General features: G+C 41.0%; 1 protein-coding gene across 1 annotated transcript in view; it reads left to right on the plus strand.

Moving 5' to 3' along the window:
• kcnq3 (potassium voltage-gated channel, KQT-like subfamily, member 3) overlaps window positions 1–15,708 on the plus strand; it is a 213,704-nt gene extending 197,996 nt beyond the window's left edge. The window contains exons 15-16 of the mRNA XM_072441893.1: window positions 1,360–1,447; window positions 14,765–15,708. Coding sequence (XP_072297994.1) covers window positions 1,360–1,447; window positions 14,765–15,391 — 715 coding nt within the window. The 3' untranslated portion in view covers window positions 15,392–15,708. The remainder of the gene's footprint in view (window positions 1–1,359; window positions 1,448–14,764) is intronic.
• Window positions 15,709–16,416: the final 708 nt, after the last annotated feature.

Raw genomic sequence — 16,416 nt, forward strand, 5'->3', positions numbered from 1 at the left:
TTGGAAAAACTGAACCTTTATTTACAAATAAGGAGTTATTATAACCAAGAAATTAAACAAAGCAAAAGTGTGGACAATAAAGGAATATCTTATCTTATCAGTTTTTTTTCATAACACCATGTCAAAGCGCTCTGAGGAAGGCTTCATGCCCAAACGCATTACGCGTGTCTTTATTTCTCTTTGGCGTGAGGACAAGAGTCACTAGTTCCATAATGCGCATGCTCAGAAAAAGCCGAAACAAGTGTTTGCTGCCGTGGCTCTCACTCACTACTCTGCGGCTGGGAAACAAACCTGGCTCTGGGATTGCGGTGTGGAGATGTGATCCAACCAAAATTAACGCTTTACTGATTTGAAAAAGTAAATAGTACTAGATTACATGGGTGCACAAAACTAAAGCGTAATGTCCCTTGTTACTCTAAAAAAGTAATTTGAGTACTCTAATGCATTACCAGGTTACATGTTACTCCCAACTCTGCTCTGGAACCAGAGTCAGGACCTGAACATGGAGACAAACTCCAATATTTTTCCAAAGCACTTCTAGGCGGACTATTTGAGCCATGCCATCCAGAACCCTAGTTAATGTCCTAGCACCCAGATAAATAGTGTCAGTCCCCAGGTATTGTTAGTGCAATAGCAATAGCAATGAATAAAAGAACAGGCACTGGAGACCATGAGCCATTTAGTCAGTGGCGGCTGATCCATTAAGGCTGATGGGGCGACACCCCTCCTGTCAATCAACCAATTATATCAATTTGTCTAAAAACAATATAATTTGTTCAGGATTATGTTATATATCGTTATTAGTTTAAATATGTAAAATAAAGAAATAGGATACTTTGCAGTCTGCTGCATGACGCATCTTTTCAATGATGACGTGGGGCTGTTTGAAAATCCCCCATGAGCCCAGTGGAAAATCAATGGGAATCTTTAGCCAATCAAATCCCAAGAAAAATGATTACGTCAATATGAGAAAAGCTGTAGTAAAACGTTCTCAAATGGGTGATTTGCTTCATCGCCCATTTAAGTGTAGTGTTTACGCCATGGAGCTACCCTGTTTATGCTGAAGACACAGCATAGCAGGTTAGCGCATCTCATAAGTGATCATGGCGTCGTCAGGGAAAGTGACGAAAGTGTTCAAAAGTATGTCCAAAACAATTAAGAATGAGCTCCTTGACTGTATGCTGGCGGTGAATAAAAACTACCGTATTCAGTGAAAGCGACTGATTTATTATCAGTCCAAGCCAATTGTACATCTGATGTGTCGAACCAGTTTAGCACTTGTGCTCTGTTAACTTAAGTGCAAACACACCAAATAAGATGCAATGCATCTTTGTCTTATTGATTGTCTGTGTGTTTCAGGCATGAGACGTACATTCCCAAGGTGACCTCTTTGCCAGATTCTGAAGACCAAAGCATGATGGGCAGATTTGTCCGAGTAGAAAGACAGGTAGGTCTTGTGGTTGATAGAGAAAACGTGAACAATATGGAAGAGCAGCTATGTGACTCTGAGCTACTCCATGCGACAGAGCTCAGGGAGTGCACAGCCAACCAGTGGAGAAAACTAACTTTTACCACTTGTACCAGTTGGATCTTGTCCTTTCAGGAATGACCCACAGCTCAGTGAGAGAACGTATTATGACCAGTATGTTCAGATCTTTGCCTATTGGCAGTTCCTTCCTTTAGTACAATGTTGTAAGGAAACCTGGAGAAGGAAACCCCCCTGTTTCACCTTTCTCGTAGAAATAGAAAGTACTGATTTAACGCATTGGTCTGAGTGCTTGCTGAATGTCTGGCACTTTGTTGCCAGCAGGATAATTGTGAAATGTCTGTGAAAAGTAGAGATGAGATTCTATGATCCCCAAACTAAATACCTCCAGCCAATGGATGCACCTAGATAATGAACACAACCAGTGACAAAAGCCTTCTACAAACAGCACTTATGGGTGACATCTGGGTCCTCTCTGGATGCTGCCTTGTTTCTTATTCTTCCCTGTGCAGTACAAATATGTCAATCAAGTTTGGAAGCTAATTTCTCTGATAATTTGAGTTGGATGGTAATAAAACACAAATTATTTTGTTGCGTAACTGTCCCCCCTGTCCATGATCTCTCTGTGTAAGCCAATATACCTGTGTCTGCCTTCTTCTACATCTGGCTCTGCCCCTGCACACTGCACTGATAGCAAGCGAGCGGGAGGGAAAGAGAGGGAATGTGAATGTGTGCTGTACTCGAGAGGCCATACACCCTCATACGGGAGGGTGACTGACGAGCGCGGTAGCACTTGTAATGACAATTCCACCCCATGGTGGCATGGGGAAGGCTCAGAGCTTTCAAACGATGTATATTATGTGGTTGTAGTGTCATTGGCTGGATTGGTTTTGCTCAAAATATTATTATAGTTTATTTATTTAATTATTATTTTATACTCTGCTCTTTAAGGTCTAATTTGACCCCCTCAACATACTCTGTTCAGAAAAAATTCAGAACTGGCGGGGAAAAAAATGTACGGGCCTTTTTTGTGCGTTTAAAAATGGCACCACTGACCAAAGTCAAAATACATTGCGCCAATGGAGACGTCAACATTGTTGTAGAGCAAGAACTTAGGGATTTTTTTTTTTAAACGTGGCCACGCCCCCTGAGTAATCACATGATTCTTGATTCAAAAATGAAAACACGCTTAGTCAAGGCAAGGCAAGTTTATTGGTAGAGCACATTTCATACACAAGGCAATTCAAAGTGCTTCACACAGCAGGAAAAATGCATTAAAATCACAAAGAAATTACAAAAACAGAAATACAATAAAATTAACTAACTAAAAACAATTTAAGTCATAAAAGAGAAGAGTGCAAAGAAAAATCCTTTCAGTCATATGCACAGCTAAACAAAATTGTTTTTAGCTTAGACTTGAACATTGTCAAAGTAGAAGCCTGTCTCACATCTTCAGGAAGACTGTTCCAGATTTTAGCTGCATAAAACTGAAACGCAGATTCCCCATGCTTAGTCCTGACTCTGGGCACCAGCAGGAGGCCGGTCCTTGAGGTCCTCAGAGTCCGAGATGGTTCATATGGCACTAACATGCCCAAGATGTACTTTGGTGCTAGGCCATGGAGAGACTTGTACACAAGCAGAGCTGCTTTAAAGTCTATTCTCTGAGCCACAGGGAGCCAGTGCAGAGACCTGAGAACAGAACCAATGTGATTGTACTTCCTGTTTCTAGTCAGGACCCGAGCAGCAGCGTTCTGGATGTACTGCAGCTGTTTTACAGCTCGTTTGGAAAGGCCAGTGAGCAGGCTGATACAGTAGTCTAATCTACTGGAGACAAACGAATGGATAAGTCTCTCCAAATCTGGTTTGGACACTATATTTTTGATTTTGGCAATGTTTTTTAGATGGTAAAAAGCTGCTGATGTTATTGATTTGATGTGGCTGTTAAAATTCAAGTCTGAGTCCATTATTACCCCCAGATTTCTAACTTGATTTGTAGGTTTTAGAGCGAGACTCTGGAGGTGACAGCTAACACTTTCTCTTTGTTTCTGTGGGCCAAAAACGATTATTTTAGTCTTGTCAGAGTTCAGCTGGAGAAAGTTGTTTTGCATCCACAGACTGATCTGTTGGATGCAGTGACAGTGTGAATCTACTGGTCCATAGTCACCTGCCGACAGTGAAACATAGATCTGAGTGTCGTCTGCATAATTGTGATAGGACACATTTTCACTGCGTATCAACTGACCTAACATGTAGAGGTTGAACAGAAGGGGACCCGGGACTGACCCTTGGGGCACTCCACAGGTCAGGGTCATGTGGTCTGAGACACAGCTACCAATTTCAACAAAGTACTCCTGTCTTCCAGATAGGACCTTAACCAGTTTAGGGCAGTGCCAGTGATACCCACCCAGTCCTCAATTCTCTGTAAGAGGATCCCATGATTGACAGTGTCAAAAGCAGCACTCAGATCAAACAGAATTAAGACTGAGGCTTTGCCCGTGTCAGTGTTCAGGCGGATGTCATTTGTCACCTTGACAAGAGCAGTCTCAGTGCTGTGATGAGGTCTAAAACCTGACTGAAAAACATCAAATGAGTTGTTTATTAAGAGGAAATCTGTGAGCTGTTGGTAAACAATCTTTTCAAGGACTTTGCCCCAAAATGGCAGATTAGAGATAGGCCGGTAATTACTCAGTACTGCGGCATCAAGACTGCTCTTCTTAAGGAGAGGCTTTATGACCGCAGTTTTCAAAGAGATTGGGAATGTTCCAGATTGAAAGCGACATGTTAACTATGTGAGTGAGTGGTGCAAGTAAACTGTTCAGCACAGACTTTAGAAATCTGGTGGGTAACACATCGAGGCAGCATGTAGATGAACTCAGACTGGTGATGATCTCCTGGACAGTTTGTCAGTTACAGGTACAAAGTGAGTTAGCTCTAAGTGTCTAGGTGGTTTTAGGGTAATTTTTTTGCAGCTGGTGGTTTGGGAAAAACAGACAGGTCAAAGAAAACAGAGAAATGATCAGACAGAGCAGCATCGACCACATTGACATTTGAAATATTTACCCCCTTTGTGATTATGAGATCTAGAGTGTGTCCTTTGCTGTGGGTGGGGCCACTCACATGCTGAGTAAGACTGAAGGTTTCAAGGACAGCATCAAACTCTTTAGCGTTTCTGTCACAAATATTATCAACATGCACATTGAAATCACCTATAATGACCAAACCATCAAAGTCTGTGCATACAACTGAATCTCAGTAAAATCATCAACAAAACTTGGGCAGTGCTGGGGGGGCTTGTATAAAACAATGAAGAGAATGGATGGAGACTGTTTTAGCTCCATTTTAAAAGGATACATACTCAAATGATGAAAACACCCCAAAAGACCCAGATAGCAAAAGACGTTGATTCAACGTTGATTTATGGTCAGATTGGTTATTTTTGGTTGACGTTGAAAAGTCAACAATGATTCAACGTTGAATCACAGTTGAAATACCAATGGTTGAAAAAAGGTTATTAATTCAACATTGTTTTAACCTTGTATTTTAGGGTTAAAATGCCAACATTGATTCAACGTTGTTTCAATGTACATAGACCTGATCATTCTGCAGGTGCAAAAAGAGCGGGAAATGTTTCCCGCTCTTTCCCTCTTTCCAGTGTAATTTTGCCTGTTCACTCAGTCTAACTCGGACACGGAGGAGACACGTCTGCGCTTTACAGCACTTATTCCCAGTGAGACAACTTACGGTGAGTCATAATGATTTTTGTATTATTGAGTAATTAATAGAAATCCCACACAATCATTCGGCTACAATAAATTTGTAAAGTAAGCTTTTATTGTTAACCTTGTAACCTTGTTAGCTAGCGTCTGTTAGCTGCAGCAGCTAACATTTACAAGCATTTAGCTTAAAGCTTGAATTGGGTTGAATATCCATAGAGTGGACCAATCTATTTGTGATATGTGGACTCGTGGAATAAACTCGGGATTGTGCGCCCGTCCTCAGGGGCCGACCACCATGGGGCCGGGCCGGCCGCCGACCACCATGGGGCCGGGGCCGGCCGCCGACCACCACGGGACCTGGCTCACGGTGTGGGGACAGGCAGCCTCGAGACACGCTTTGACTTTGAAACAGTGAAATGTATTTATTCACTGTAAGTTCGAGCTCAGCTGGTCTTCCGCCTGATGTTTAATAATGCGTGATAAGCTGTAGTGTTACTCTATTCGTCCAAATGCACCTGTAAATGCACATTTTCTATGTATTTTGACTGAAAACCGCTTTACTGCGCGAGCCTTAAGATGAAAAAAAAAAGCTTTATTTTGGCGTGCTCCGGCTTCCCCTGCGACTCGGAGCGGCTGTGTGGCACTTCGGTGCCACATGCGGATGCAGCGCGGCTGAAAATACAGGGTTTTAGCACTTTTCTTTCGGTGACTTTGTATTTAACGACCTGGGGTCGGCAACCCTCGGCTCCGGAGCCGCATGCGCTCCTAGTGGCTCCCTGGAGATTTGCGTCATAGCCTGCGAGACACGTGCACTGCGCGCGCAAGGGCCAGTTGTAAACAAACCGTACCGACAGATAGCTGATGAGAACAGAGGAAGAATGGACGGAATAATTTGCTTTCATTGCTAATGCAGAAGGTTTACATGCATATTTGCTCTGTCATGAGAAGTTGTCAAACAAAAAGTGTCATTTGGAATTCCAGGATGACACGAAGGATTCTCCGCAAATACAGTGAAGGAAAGGGACATTCAAATGGCAACATCACCAATCAGCAAATCAAATACAGTATAGATCCTATCATTATAGATTAATCGCAATCCAGTCAAAATTACAATTTTAAACATCACAATGTGCAGAATCTTACTAGCGACTTCATAACTAAGGTAGCATTATTATTAAATGTCAAAGAACAAACTTTTTCAGATTTTCATCAATAAAGCACATCAGCACTTGCAGTGTACAGTAGATTGGGATCCACCGCAGTAATTATTAGTTGCAACCCTACTATTATTTGTATCTGTTGAATTCATTACATTTGAATCAATTGCAGACAGGATGGAGAGTGAGGTGGTGCAGTGGGCGGTTGTGTTATTTCCAAATGGTGGAACTGCAACAGTTCTTTCCAGCTGGTTAAATGAAAACGAGAAAACTGTGATGTGGCCACCTAAAAATATAAATCACTCTAAAGCCCTCAAAGAAAAAATGCAGCCTAACAAATTGTGGACCTCATATGAGGACGTCCGGCTTTTAATCACTTGTGGTAAGCATTTATAGCGCTGGAATTCATACTTTTTATTGGAATGATCTAAATCTCCATTTTATGTACAAGTCACAATAATTCATTCTGTATGTTACATTTTTGGTATTACAGACTCATTCACCAAAGCCAAACATTTTGAGGACAAATACATAAAAACTGGGTGTGCAACCACAGACATGGAAACAGACGACGAAGTAGACGAGCGACCGATGAAAAGGAGAGCAAGGTAAAATGCTGTTTCATTAGCACAAAAAGTAATATTTAATTTTTCCTATACCTGCACTGATTTAAATGTTCTATACTGCTCAGTTGATAAATTATTGTTTTTTGTATTTCAAGGCAACATCCCCTTTACCTCGAATCAGAAGACGAATCAGCACCTTCAATAAAGAGAAAATTTGCAAAGCCACTGGACATGACCTTTCCAGGTATGTCAGTGTTACTGCTGTAATACAGTGTTCCTTCATGTTTGTATAAATGTATTATTTGTTATTTCAGTGATGCAGGGATTTAATCAATATACCAGGACCCCCCCACATTCCAACATTGGTAAGTTTTCCCAAGATAGACATTAGTCTAGAAATAAACACATTTCTCTATTAACATTTTTTTCCCCATAGTAACTGGAGAGCTTAGCATATACAAACAGGTCTGTCACTACAGAAATGATGGTAAGTCCCTGCTTCTTTTTTTTGGAGAAGGAAATCCTTTTCTTTTTGTTTTGTTTTCTTACTTTAAAAAAAAAAAAAAATACTTTTTTCTCCCCATATTTTTAGTAATTAACATTATTTCAAAGTCTAATTATATAGGGTACATTGTGTTTTTTTGGGCTGCGGCCATTAATACATTTTGGTAATTGAATAATCTATTGATTATACTTCAAACAAGTAATTGAGTAATTGGATGATTTTGCTTACACTTCGTAAAACATTATACACATTTTTTTAAAATAACATTTTATTGTTAATTGCACATCTGTTAGCTTATTGAGTTAAGTAATACCAATTACATGTATTTTTATTTTTTCTTCCAACTTTCATTTTAGACTGCACCTACCTGACAGAGCTTCAGTTACCAGGCCCATCTGGTAGTGTTGGTAGGTAGACAATTATTAAATGTGTGTGCTCCATGTAGACGGAAATAAATTGACAGACACTTAATTGTCTCAAGTCTGTAAAAAAATAGCCGCAGCTATCGATTATTTCAGTAATCGAGTAATCTATCGAAAACATTTTTCAACTAATCGAGTATATTTTGTATGTATATCAAATAAAATGTGTGTTTTGTTTCAGACTACACACCTGCCGGCAGCACACCTGCTTTTGATTACGCCACCTTTGATAAAAGTAATACCATATTTCCACTCTTCACTGCTCTCTTAATAATAGTGACAGAAATTATGCTTAAAAGAAATAGCTTACAGTTGTATTACTATATCAGTCCCAAACCATATACCACACAATCAAAACAAGGATAACGTGAACGCAAAGCTGAAGTTACTTCTGTTCTAACTTCAAGGTTCCACCCCAGAAAGGCCTGCGGAAGCCAAACAAGTGTTAAAAGGTAAACTTGTAGAAACAATTCAGTTGTAGTATTTTTATAAAAACAAGACGTCAGTTTAAATATCAGAGTTACCAGACCTAATTCACAGATTGAGAATGGCTCTCGGATGAGTGTCGAAACGTCTTGTGTTAAAACAAAAAAAAAGAGTCCAGATGATACGACTCTTGGACAAATGTGAAATTACACCAACTTGTTTAAAAGGACATTACAAACAACAAAATTACCACAATGCTTGCACAGCTAATTGTGGAGGTCAGGCAAATGGCACGTGACATCGAGGTCATAAAAACTGAAGTTGCTAACCTGAGAGCAGCTGGCCTTGATAAACTTGGACCGAGCTCACACGGGGACCTTCCGTTTGTCCTGCCTCTGCTCAATGAGGCCCAGTTGGATGAAGCCGAAGCTGCATTGCGGGAGGACTCAGTTCGCCGGAAAATGGTACACTTTTGTGTTAAACACAAATTATTTAGTTTAATCTTCAGAAATGTTTCTTGACACCTTTGAAATATGCAATGAATACTACATTTCAATATGAGACTAACCCTTTTATGGTTTTAAAGATTTTTCGTCTGGCATTGGTGGGAGGAACAAACCCGGAAAACATGATCCGGCGAATGCTTTCGGGAACAATGTCCAACAGTCTTGCCTGCATTTTTAATTGGATGGGAAAAGGACAGAAGAGGGCCTTCCGAGACACGATGGTGCAGGATTGTATGTTTGGTGAGACTACACCTACAGATCTATAGGAGCTTTCTGTAATCGTGGTTTAGATCTGCTTTAGTCCTGCTTTACGTCTGCTTTAGTCCTGCTTTAGTCCTGCTTTCGTCCTGCTTTAGTCCTGGTTCAGATCTGCTTTATGTCTGCGTTAGTCCTGGTTTAGGTCTGCTTTAGTCCTGCTTTAGATCTGCTTTAGTCCTGCTTTAGTCCTGGTTCAGATCTGCTTTAGTCCTGGTGTAGATCTGCTTTAGTCCTGGTGTAGATCTGCTTTAGGTCTGCATTAGTCCTGCTTTAGTCCTGCTTTAGATCTGCTTCAGTCCTGGTTTAGTCCTGCTTTAGGTCTGCTTTAGCCCTGGTTTGGATCTGCTTTAGCCCTGGTTTAGATCTGCTTTAGGTCTGCGTTAGTCCTGGTTTTGGTCTGCTTTAGCCCTGGTTTTGGTCTGCTTTAGCCCTGGTTTTGGTCTGCTTTAGCCCTGGTTTTGGTCTGCTTTAGCCCTAGTTTTGGTCTGCTTTAGCCAGTTTAGTGGTTTTGGTTTTATCTATTTCAGGAGAGGGCTGGACAGGCACAGATTCACAGAGGTGCAGATCCGATCATTTTTTTTTGCTTTGCAGTTTTATTTGCATTAAGCAATACAAATAATGTTTTTAGGTAACTTAAAATGCCTTTGATATCCTCAATATATTTTCAATCATTGTCAAAGTGAAATAACTAAATTCTAAAGGCTGGTTAAATGTGATTTACAACTTACACAAGATCTTAGTAAATGCAACATGAACTCAGATAATGAAATCATCATGCAACAGGCTAAAAATCAATGCTTTAAACGTTCATCTGTGCTTCATAATATGTATTTTGAACCAGAATTTTGATTGTGTTTTTTCCCCCTTTCTCAGCGGCTGCTCGTCAGTTTGAGCGCAGGTTGTCGGAACTTGTGTTCAATGATGTGGTGAAGAAGTGGCTGCGTTATGCACCAGACCGCAAAGATGGGTTGAAAAGGAAAAACGTGGACTAGAGCTGGAAAAAAGGTACTTAAAGGCGGTATGGACGATTTTTCGGCGATTTGAGAACGCAGGCGGAAGTGCGCATGCGCACTCCCCCGTGTGGACTGATACAACACACACGTGCGTTTGTTTATTAGCGAGACGGAGCGCATCGCATCGCTCGTCTCCCGTAGATTTCTGTCTACTTCTGCGTCAGCTCGAACTGTCTTTCTCCGTCTTCATTTTGCCCTGTACACTGAGGGAACTATATTATGATAGATCCATGCGCTTAGGCACGCGGAAACTTGGGGACGAGCCTGACGCGGCTGCAGGTGGGCGGTAGGTGCATTTTATGATTGATACGTGGCAGGACTAATGATTTATCCACGCCACGAGGAAATATGATAAAAAAAAATTGCTGAAAAAAATCGTCCATTCCACCTTTAACCAAAAAAAATAATTGTGAGTTTATAAAGGAATGTGTTTATGTTTCAATGCTAACACTTATGTATTTTTTTCTCTTACAGTTTTGGATTGTTACACTGACAATGTTCGTTGCATAAAATTTGTTCAATGCAATAAAATTCGTCAAATGGTAAATAATGGTCAGTAATTTTTTTAATGGAAAACCAAAAATCATTTAAGATCTTTGTTTATATTTTGTTAATTAAATTGTCTATATAGGCATTGTTAAATTAAATATTGCTTCATTATAGAATATAGAAACAACGTAGAATAGAATTTTCAACGTTGTTTTAACGTTGAAAATTCAATTCTGAATCAACGTTGATATCTGACATTGAATCAACATGTTGCTCGTGTTGATCAGCATTGAAATAGCGTTGATATTAACGCCTATCTGTACATTGAAACAACATCAGATCAACAATAATTTTCAACATTGTTTCAACGTTGAAAACTCAATTCTGTATCAACCTCACATCAACGTGAAACAACGTTGATGCAACGTTGTTTCAACGTTGAATCACGTTGATGTGAGGTTGATACAGAATTGAATTTTCAACGTTGAAACAATGTTGAAAATTATTGTTGATCTGATGTTGTTTCAATGTACAGATAGGCGTTAATATCAACGCTATTTCAATGCTGATCAACACGAGCAACATGTTGTTGATTCAATGTCAGATATCAACGTTGATTCAACGAAAAGCCTGATGGAACATATAACGTTGATTCAATGTCATTTTGCTATCTGGGGACAACCTGCGGGTAATTATTTAATCCCTAAAGATAGCACAGACTCCAGCCCCTTTTTTGTTTTCTCGTGTTTCAGATTCAAACTTAAAGTTAGCTGGGGCAGATTCTATCCTAACTACATTTCCTGTGTTTTTGTCAAGCCATGTTTCAGTTAAAAACATAAAATCAAGATTATAAGAAGAAATAAAATGATTAATTAAGAGTGATTTGTTACATAAGGATCTGACATTTAGCACAGCAAGTTTCAGACTAGTTTCAGTGGGACTGGGCCTTATCTTTTCACAGGGAATATGAATCAAATTTCTCAGATTGGGCAGCCTGACTCGCATTTTGTTTTCCCATCTGTATGATGCAGAATAGCACTAGGGGGGGCTATTTTTACATAGGGCCCCGGGTTGGTTTGATTTTTAATATGACAATAAGTCCTGGCAACGCTGAGACCCAGTGCATCCTGTCTATGGGAAAGGCGAGGTGGGATGGAGGGTGGGGCTTTTGTAGCCGGGGAGAGTTTGGGATAAGGTGAAAGGCGAGGGGGGATAGGTGGTGGGGCCTTTGTTGGTGTAGTCGGCTTGTGCGGGGAAGAGTTGTTAAGTATTGACATAACTCTTGATCTTGCTATTATGGGCGTGAGTGGAGCCATCTTAATGCCTGATTTGATCAGACATTCAAAATGGCTGGGAAGGCCCATGGGTGAGGGTGGAGATGAGAAGGAGAATGAGGAATCTGCAGTGGGAGTAGATGTTGCAGGGAGAATCCAGGGCTGGCCTGAAGGCAGGGGCGATGACAGGGATGTTGTTAGGCCTGTCACAGATGGGTCCGAGGCCTTTGAAGATTGTTGTGGTGCTGTTACTGATGAATCCTTCGCTGGAGGCGGTGGAGGTGAGTGTGGAGCAGCTGGAGCTGAATCCTTTTTTGGTGGTGGTGATGGTGGAGCGGCTGCTGATGAATCCTTTGGTGGAGGCTGTGGTTGTGGTGCTGTTGATGTTGAAACATTGGCTCGGTCTCTGGCTGATGGAGCAGGAATTCTTCTCTCATTCCTCTCTTCTCTAACTATCTGCTCAGGACCCTGTCCAGGCCCAGTCCAATGCCTCACAGCGTGGAGCAGGTTCTCTGTCAGCACCCTCACTCCACCTCTGCATAGGTGGGGGCCATTTCTCTTAAACAGGTCCTCTCGTTTCCAGAATAGATAGAAGTTCTCAATGTAGTATAGTCCTCTAGCTGCACACTCTTTGGACAGCCATGTGTTCAGCTGAAGCAGCTGGCTAAACTTGTTTATCTTCCTGTCGATGTTTGGAAGAGGTCCACTTATGAATGTTTTGATTTCCACTTTATCAAGCACGTCGAATAACTTCAAGAAGTCTTTTTTCAAAACTTCAGTCTGCTCCCGTCGTATATCCACTGCACCCACGTGCACAATCAGCTGTTTAGCTCCTCCATGCTTAGCCAAAATATTTGGAAGGAGTGACGTTATCTCGGAAACATTGGCGCTTAGAAAACAGTGTGTGTTGATCTTTTCATGCGTCACGTGACTTATCGCACCGTCTCCAATCAGCAAGCAAGACTCTGTGACCTTGACCTCCTTCTGTCTGCTGGATTTTGGCCACGTCATCTTTTAAATTTTTCCTTCGTTCATTGAAGTCAGTCTCTGAAAGTGGTAAAAATCTGTTTCTAAGCAGTATTTTAGGTGACTTTACGTTAGCTTTGTATCGTTTAGGCTTTGTTCCAAGAAACAGCCTGGTCTTTCTGGTTTTTAGACAGTTTTGTAAACGACACAGAGTCACTACAGTTTAGGTTGAAAGTAGCAGTTTTTCTTGTAAAAAATGTGGACTTCTTGCCACGGGACACAGGAATTGTATCGTGAAGACCTTTTTCAGATTCCAAAACAAATATCCGTGTTTTCAGCTCATTAATTTCTTGTTGATAATTCCGACAGCGTTCACAGTCTTTCTCCCATCTTCTCCCGGACATGTCGCTGGCGTCAGATATGTCGTTAAAACTGTAAACATTTTCTTAAAATCCTTGGTTTACTTGAAAAAGTCATAAGCAAAAATGTTTGGAAGACAAAAACTGATTGAAAAGCAAAATAAATAAGGAAAGCAGCGATAGCAAGCGGAGCGCACAAGAAAAGCGTCTGCACTCTTCGGAAGCAGGAAATAAGTCAACAAATTTGCTCAGGTTGAACTTTAACAAACTCCTCCTAGCTGGCCACTGGCCTCAAAATCGTTGTACGTCCTCTAGACACTCGGGGCATATAAAGTCATCCACATTTTTTGATAACTTTTACGGTCTACGTGCGGCGCAGCCACAAATTTGGACAACGCATTTAGAAATTTTACAGATCTAAAATTTGCTCCCATTTGAGCAAAACAAGTACGATTTGGACCAAATTTGAATCAGTTGTTAAATTAGATTGGGGGAAAAAAATCAATATGTACGCTATCGTGCCATATCACCCCTACAGAGTGATATGTAAATTTTCATTGACAGAAATAAATTGGTTTAACCAAAATGTTCCAAATTTGGCAGAAACATCCAATGGAATCCTAATGGGAAAATCGCAAAATTTGTCACGTTTTCACATTTTAATGCTTCACACTGACCAACCTAGAATTTGGTGAGAATCATCTTCAGGAATTGGGCATCAAAAGTTATCAAAATGTTTATGATGAGTTTTACGGTGTGTGCGCGACAAATCCGCAAACATTTCCCAGATGTCCCCATTTGGAAATTTTTGTCTTTAGAGTGGCCTATAAACAATATGATTTTACCAAAGTACAAATGTAATTTGGCACAAAATTATATTTCCTTCCTGCTAATGTCAGACTTATAACAAACATTGCTAGCCCTGAACACTTGCAATATTGACTTAACCATGTGCAATACCGTCATATTCATGTGCAATTACTAATGTAAATAGAGTGTTTATTTTACCATCATTATTATTATTAGTATTATCTTGTCTTACGCTAGCTGTTTTTAATTTTTTTTATCTTCATTTATTTTCCCCCTCCATTCCTTATTAGGAAATGAGAGGTTTCGTCTTTAGGAGTTTTTGTTTATAAGAGTTCTTCTATTAAGAGTGTTTTTACAAGAGTTTTGTTTATAAGAGTTCTTCCTATAAGTTATCTGTCCCTTTCCTCTGTATCTACCTGCGTTGCAACAATGAAATTTCCCCATGTGTGGACAATAAAGCAAGGGCTTTAATTTGGAAATTATTATTAGTCGTAGTAGGCTGATTAAGTTGTCTCATTGCTCAGGTGCAGATCCTACATGTTGTCACCAATTAAAAGCTTTCAGGTGCTTCTTCAGACTGACTCAAAACCTTTGTTCAAATTAAACTCCAATGCATTTCAATATGAATGTTTTGAATAGGCCTAGACGGTGCGAGGTGGGATGCAAAATAGATTCCGTGTCGTGGGGCAAGACAGGGCGGGCTGGGGTAGGCCAGAGAACCCAAAATTGCGGGACACACAGGTTGGAAAATAACCAAACGCATGCATCACTAATTTGCACAATGCAAGTTTTGTATTGTCTGGTGTTTCAGGTGGAGGACATGGAAAAAAAGCTGGACTTCCTGGTGGACATGCATATCCAGCACTCGGAGCAGCTTCAGGTGGACTCTGCTGGGACTGCCCACATGACTCTGGAGGTGGGTGGGGACATCCAACGCCTCTTTTTGAACTATTCCGAGTCTTATCCACACTTGACCTATCAGGAACCCCTGGGCAAGGTCAGCCAGACCCACAGTAAAGAGCATGAAAGCAGCCGCCATCACATGAACCCTCGTCCTCCAATGCCGCTGCTAACCCCCATCCCCACCTACACAGAGCGCCCCACCGTGCTGCCCATCAGTTCACTTCAAGACGTGTCAGTGGGGAGGACCTCAGGGGAAGCAAGGAGGAACGAGTCTCCTCTATCTTTGCTTTCAGTGAACCATGACGAGTTGGAGCGATCGCCAAGTGGGTTTAGTATCTCGGCTGAGCGGGAGCGTGAGGAGGAGCGGGCTGGGGAGATGTCCACCGAGCCGGGCCTAAACTGGACCAGACCCAGTTATCTGGCAGAGGGCGAAACAGACACAGACACAGATCCATTCACGCCGAGTGGAGGGCCTTTACCGATGTCGTCCACTGGAGAGGGCTTTGGTGATGCTATTTGGAACACGCCGCCCTGAAACACCATAAAGCCACGCTGTGGAACACCCTGCCTCTAAACCCACGCGTGCATGTGTGTGTAGGTCTCAAAGCCACATCTGAGCACCGCTGGTGGGAGCCGGCTGGCGCAGAGGAGCCTTCCTGCCCCAGACATGATCTGTGGAGTCCAGCCTGAACAGGAATTCTGTTTTGTAAAGTCTAAGTACTTTGTATAGCTCATTTTTGCCAGGACATGACAAGCACTTTACCCACTTGGTATGAGTCAGACTCAATCGTACAGTCTTTTGAGAGATACTTAATATTGTTGAAGTTTAACGGCATAACTTCTTGGGTGAAAGGTCGGTAAGGTGACATTACCAAGCCAATTCACAGGCCATATCTAGGGGTATGCTGAAATAGCTATTTATTGTGATACTAAATTTGGGGATACAGTATTGATATCGTCGGCTGCTGTATCGATATATTGCCATGAGTAATATTTGATAAAATTTTCAGAATTATTTTGTTACAACAATACAATTTTATTGCTTGATTAGAGAAAGACAACTTGTGAACTAAACATTTGACACATGCACGGTTATGATGATTAAATATGGGTTTATTTTATTTAAAGTTTGTGTAGGTCGTGGTTTTACAAAGATTTTTTTTTAAATGTATATAATGTAATATTGATATCATCATACCACTAAAATCTATGATATCTTGAGCAATATATTATATATTAATGCATTATGAGGCGTGTATCATGTATCCCATCGAATTGTGAGGGACCGTGGGATTCCCAGCCCTAGCAAGAGCTGACAATACAGAAACGTTGGTTACAAATTTGAAAGTCATATCTACAAAGCATATACATTTTATTAATCATTGCCAAAATATATGATAATCATAATCAAAAATGTACTAATATAACATTCCTTAGTGGCTAGCACTTTTGCCTCACACCACGGAGGTCGCGGTTTCAACTCCTGGTCCTGACTGGGCCTTTCTATGTTGAGTTTGCATATTTCTCCCTGTGTGTGTGGGTTTCCTCTGGGTGCTCCGG

The sequence above is a fragment of the Eucyclogobius newberryi genome, unplaced genomic scaffold (assembly GCF_026437365.1).
Source record: "Eucyclogobius newberryi isolate DKJ021-1_F unplaced genomic scaffold, fEucNew1.0.hap1 SCAF_12, whole genome shotgun sequence".
NCBI lineage: Eukaryota > Metazoa > Chordata > Actinopteri > Gobiiformes > Gobiidae > Eucyclogobius > Eucyclogobius newberryi.